Below are 5,671 nucleotides of genomic sequence, written 5' to 3'. Positions count from 1 at the left end.
TTATCACAACAAACTAACTAGATCTATCAGACCTCTATAGAACACTCCATGTATAAAAAGGCCAAGGTTCTTTGTAAGTACAAACTTTTTCCAGGAAAAAAAATAACATCTATCAGAACATAATTCAAGCATCATTGACTTTACAAGGATGGTTGCCCCCTTGACCTAAAACATTGTAAGTTGGAAATATCATAGGTTTTAAAAAAGTGCCTTCAATACACTTCACATACCGTAATGCTTACTTTTCCCATTGTTGTGATAAAATACCACTTATTTTACCAAAATACTTAACAGTAAAAGGAGCTTATTTTTTCTTTCTCTTCACATTCACACTGTTACCCTCTGTGAATCACCTTCCAACAATCGTGGTTTGTGTTCTCAGTGAATGAAAGAGACAAGATGTCTTCCTGCTACTCTTCTGAGATGCCCAATTTTCCCCTTGCATTTCCTCATAATGAAATGAACACTGAGCTGATGACATGACACTGATTGCCCAGATTTCAGAGAAGACACTTGCCCAGATCAAAGGCAATGAGTCAGGGCCAGACCTCAGTTCTCTATAGGAGCTTTCCCGGGTTCTTTCAATCCTTCCCAGTTGCTTCTTTAGTGTTCTGCATACACATCTACTGACAATTTTTGCTGGAATAATATGGAATAGTGATTAGGAGAATAAACTGTGGTAAGGAGAAAACTAGATTCAATTTTAAGTTTTCAAGTTATCAACTAGAATCTTGACAAAGCTCTAAACTTCTTGGGGCTGTAATTTCCTATCTGCAATGATCATTAATGGACCTGGTAAATGATTTGAAAAATTATTTATCAAATTCCTTATCAATACATATTTTCAAAATGGCTGACAGTAATATCACTCCAGTGGATTATGATGTTCTTTTTTTACATTTATTATTTTTATTTTTATTTTATGTGTAGGTGTGTATAGTCTGCATGTACGTAAGTGCACCCATGTAGTGCAATGCCTGTGGAGGCCAAAAGAGGCTGTCGGACCCCTGGGACTGGAGTTACGGACAGTTGTTAGTTGCCATGTGGGTACTGGGATTCGGACCTGGGTCTTCTGCAAGAAGAGCCAGTGTTCTTAACCACTGAGCCATCTCTCCAGTCCAAAAATAATAAATAAAATATGTTCCTTTGGAGCATCCCAGGTAGTGCGGTACTGTAAAAATGGAAAGGACTCAAGGTCAAGGAGCCCCTGCCATTTAGGAGTTGAACTTACCACTGGGAAGCTGGGCATGGAGGTGCATGCCTGTACTCCCAGCACTCAGGAGGCTGAGGCAGGAGGACTGCACTGAGTTTGGGGCCAGCTTGGCCTGGGCTACAAAACAAGACCCTGTTTCCCCACTCCCCCAAAATATAAAACAAGCTTCAAGAGCTGGGGATGTAGTTCAGTTGGTAGCATGCACAAAGCCCAAGGTTCGATTCCTTAGCACTGCATAAACCTGGTGTGGTGGTGCATGCCTAGGATCCCAGTACAGAAGAGGTGGGAGCAGGGGCATCAGGAGTTCAAAGCCATCCTCAATCATACAGAGACTTCAAGGACAACTTAGGATACACAAGGCCATGTTTCAAAAGAACAAACAAAACCCCTCAAAAAAAAAAAAAAGCCAGGTGTGGTGGCACATACCTTTAATCCCAACCCTCAGGAGGCAGAGGCAGGAAGATCTCTGTGAGTTTGAGGCCAGCCTGGTCTACATAGTGAGTTCCAGGCCACCTGGGGCTACAGGGAAACCCTGTCTCAAAAAGACCAAAAAAAAAGGGGTGGGGGCTACAGAGCCAGTTCGGCAGTTAAGAGTGCGCACTGTTTTTCTAGAGGCCGGGAGCCCAGTTCCCAGGTCAGATGGCCCACAACTGCCTGTAATTCCAGCACTGAACAACAAACCCACATTGCATACACATAATTTTAAAATAATCGTAAAATAAAAACTATTTTTAAAAATCACCCATGGACAGTAGCTTCAAACAGGGTGAGGTACTAGGAATCCTCATCTAATAAAAACAACTGGGACTGGCAAGATGGCTCAGCAGATAAAGGTGCCTGCTGCCAAGCCTGGTGATCTGAGTTCGATCCCTGGGATCCATATGGTGGGAGAAAACCAACTCAGCCAAGCCTGGTGATCTGAGTTCGATCCCTGGGATCCATATGGTGGGAGAAAAGAACCAACTCATGCAGGCTGTCCTCTGACCTCCACACTCACACTATAGCATGAGTGCCCCCCGAAATAAATAAATGTAAACACGTTTTTAAATGATGAGGGACTGGAGGGATGACTCGGTGATTAAGTACTTGCTGTTCTTGCAGAGGACCTGAGTTCGGTTCCTAGCACTCACATGGCAGCTAACAGCCATCTATAACTCCAGTTTGAGGTGATCTAACTTCCTCTTCTGACTTCCGAGGGGAATTCATGCACACTGCTGAACACAGACTGGTTAATCAGGAATGGAGAGAGAGAGAACGAGAGAGAGGGAGAGGGAGAGAGCGAGAGAGCAAGAGCAAGAGAGCAAGAGAGAGAGTGAGAGAGAGAGACTATGTGTGTGACACACATTAACCAGGAACAGGGAATGTGTGTGTGTTCGTCCACGAGTGTTATGCATCGAGGGTACTTGGAGCTAGCTGCATCTTTGGGATGCAGGGTCTCAGGCCCTGAGTTCCTGGGGTGGCTCCGAGGCAAGGACCCCACTACAAAAACAGATTTTCAAACTGGAGGAGGCTGAGGGAGCTCAGGCAGGACTTGGCCTGCCCCGTTGGGGGGTAGAGTTCTGGGTGGAGTTTCTCAGCTTTGTTGGAGATTGGTTTGACAGCTTGAACAAGACCCTTCACCTCTGGGGGTTTCAGTTCCTTCAAGTCTCAAAAGCAGAACAGCATCTTGTTCTTGTCCGATCCTGGCTCTGGGCCAGGGATGAGGATGGGTGGTTTCTGGAGATAGGCTAAAGTTCTTCAGAAAGGGAAAGGGGTCTAGAAAAGGCAGCCAGGGATGGGGGAGGTGAACAGGAATGAGAGAGGCCAAAGAGGTGAGAAGGCCAGGGGATGAGGCAGCAGGGAGCACAGGGGGGCCATTGTACAGGCTGGAACCAAGGCCAGGGCCTTGGCCCTTCACCTCCCTCCCACTGGGCTTTTCCCAGTCAGGAAGGGAACTGGTCCTGAGGCCAAGGGATAAAGAACCCTGTGGGCTGCCCCTCCTTTCCTCAGGCAGCCTGGCCCCAGCTGGCCTGGAGAGTCTGAGGTTCTGGCCAGAGGCCCCCAAAGGAAAAAGACTCTGCTCTAGGTTGGCTTTAAGAGAGTGCACTTATACACAGCCTGGTCTTCCCTGTGCCTCAGTTTCCCCTCTTCAGTCGCTAACGACCGTGGCTGATAGAAATGCCCTCAAGTCCGGGGAGCAATAAAGGAGGGTTATCTCTATGCGTCTGTGGGCAGCCAGCCCCCTCTCCAGGGCTGAGATCTTGGGGAGCACAGCCTCCTACCTGAGTCTTCTAGATGCCAAAGCCCCAGACCTGGACCCTAAAGATCGCTGGAGAGGGGAGGAAAAGAGCTGCGAGAGGCAGTCGGATCCAGCTCACCCGCAGAGCCCCCTCCTCCCACCTCCGCTCGCGTCCTCGCAGCGCGTGACCGCAGCACTGCGGCGGCAGCTCTGCCCTCCCCGCGCTGGATTCCTGGGGTGCAGGGTGGGAAGCCGGGGGTGGCGGTTGTGCAGGCCCGGATCCTGGCCGCCAGGCGCCACCGCCCTGGGGATGGGGGATGAGTCCCTCCACTCCTCTAGCTTTTGTTTCCGGGAGTTTCTCCACCCGTGAGCGTGTCGCTGAGTCACCTTCTCGGAAGGCGCCCGGGCCGTTCATGATCCGGTCAGGGCTGTCCCCGGGCGCTGCGGAGCCGAGGCGCGTATTTCAGAGACGCGCGCGCGAGGAACTGCAGGTCCAGAGATCGAGTCTCAGCCGGTGCCCACCCGGGGACACCTAAAGTAGTGGGAACCCAGGTCGGGGATGCCTGGGGTCCTCAGGGAGAGAAGACACCACCGAGTGAGGTCATGGCACCGCAGGGCTACACCGGCTGCGCGCTCCTCCCGGACCCACCTCTTCTAGACTTTCAAGAAGCATGCTGAGAGAGGTGGGGGGCGGGGCGCGCCCGATTGTGCGCGAGCCCTCTGCAGCCGGGGCTGGATTGACCATCTCCGCCTCCTTGCAGGGCTTCGGAGTTTGCTTTTGGTTCAACCTGGCTAGATTACCAAATCGGACTTGGCATTTTCTTCCTCCCAGTGTCCGCCAATAATCTTCCAGGAATTTAACTCGGGTTAGTTATGGACAGCTCCAGGTCACTTGTGAAATATATTGCAGGCAAGGACCCACGCTTATCTCCATAAGATGTTTATCTCCACTGAAGCGAAAACTCCTAGACGCGTGTGCATCTTCGCTAGGAGCCCGCGGGAGGGGGTGGGGAGCAGTGGGACCATGCCGCCCCCCCCACGCTTGCCTCTCCAATCGGGACTAGAACCCCGGATTCAGTCCACACTGCTGGGGTCCTCCAGCTGGCGAGGAGCGCGGCAAGGACCCACGCTTATCACCATAAGATGTTTATCTCCCCTGAAGCGAAAACTCCTAGACGCGTGTGCATCTTCGCTAGGAGCCCGCGGGAGGGGGTGGGGAGCAGTGGGACCACGCCCCCCCCACGCTTGCCTCTCCAATCGGGACTAGAACCCCGGATTCAGTCCACACTGAATTCAGTCCACAGCTGGGTGCTCCAGCTGGCGAGGAGCGTGGATCCGGATTACCCGCTGCAGGCGGCATCCCAGGCCTCCATAGCGTCCCTCCTGGGGGAAAGGATCCAACTTCTGAGGTTGCTGACAAGGCTTCCTCCTCCCGACTTTGTACTCCGAGTCCCCAGGCCGGTCCAGCTCTCCCGAGGAAGGCGTGCCAGGCTGTCCCGGGTTCGGTGGCCAAGTGGTTCCGCGGCCGCATCAGGAAGAGAAAAGTAAACCCTCCACGGGAGACAGCAGGGGAGGAAGCGAGAAGCTCGCGAGTGGGCGGGTGACACGACGTAGCTGGTCCAGGAGGAGGGATACCAGGAGGGGTCTGGGTCTCCAATTCTGAGTAGCTGGAGCCCGGCTACCGAAACTAAAGAGGCGCCGCATCTCTGCTGCATACAGCGAATGCAGATCGGCTTGGCCACGACCAGCGCAGTGGGGTCGCCACGTGGAGGTGCAGCTCAGGGTCCCCCAGAGAGCTCAGAGCCACCGGCACCCGATGCCCCTGCGCCTCCGTCTGGGCTGCGCGCTCCCGAGACGCTGCTTCCGCTTCGCTCTGCTCCCAGGCCCGGGCTCGGGATACCCCGACCCTCCGCGGCTCCTCCAGCCTGGCTGCAGCGGGGGCACGCGATCGCGTTCCAGGATCCAGCCCCCAAATCTGCGCGGGGCGGAGCGGTGGGCGCTGACCGTGTTGGGGGTCCACGGCGGTGGGAATGAGGGCGGCGCGCAGGGCAGTTTCCACCCGGGTGAGCTCCAGGAACGCGGGGCGTGGCCTGCCCAGAGCTGAGACGCAGCGCCCTCCTCGCGCCGTGGCGAAGTTGTGCGAAAAGTTTGAGGCCAGAGGGAGTGATCCCTGGGAGTCACTGCCAACCCAGTGCTCAGTTGTCGGTGTTTGCGGGGCCGCCACACGCCACTATAGGGAC

At 53.6% G+C, this 5,671-nt stretch overlaps 1 protein-coding gene across 1 annotated transcript in view; it reads left to right on the top strand.

Annotated features, from left to right (window-relative positions):
- Nucleotides 1–5,247: 5,247 nt before the first annotated feature.
- The window catches only part of Sphk1 (sphingosine kinase 1), a 2,926-nt gene continuing 2,502 nt past the window's right edge, over nt 5,248–5,671 (top strand). The window contains exon 1 of the mRNA XM_017797734.2: nt 5,248–5,494. Coding sequence (XP_017653223.1) covers nt 5,248–5,494 — 247 coding nt within the window. The remainder of the gene's footprint in view (nt 5,495–5,671) is intronic.

The sequence above is a fragment of the Nannospalax galili genome, unplaced genomic scaffold (assembly GCF_000622305.1).
Source record: "Nannospalax galili isolate Female #2095 unplaced genomic scaffold, S.galili_v1.0 scaffold634, whole genome shotgun sequence".
In the NCBI taxonomy this organism is placed as follows: Eukaryota; Metazoa; Chordata; class Mammalia; order Rodentia; family Spalacidae; genus Nannospalax; species Nannospalax galili.
The sequence above is the reverse complement of the archived record's forward strand: the minus strand, read 5'-3'. Positions and strand labels throughout refer to the sequence as shown.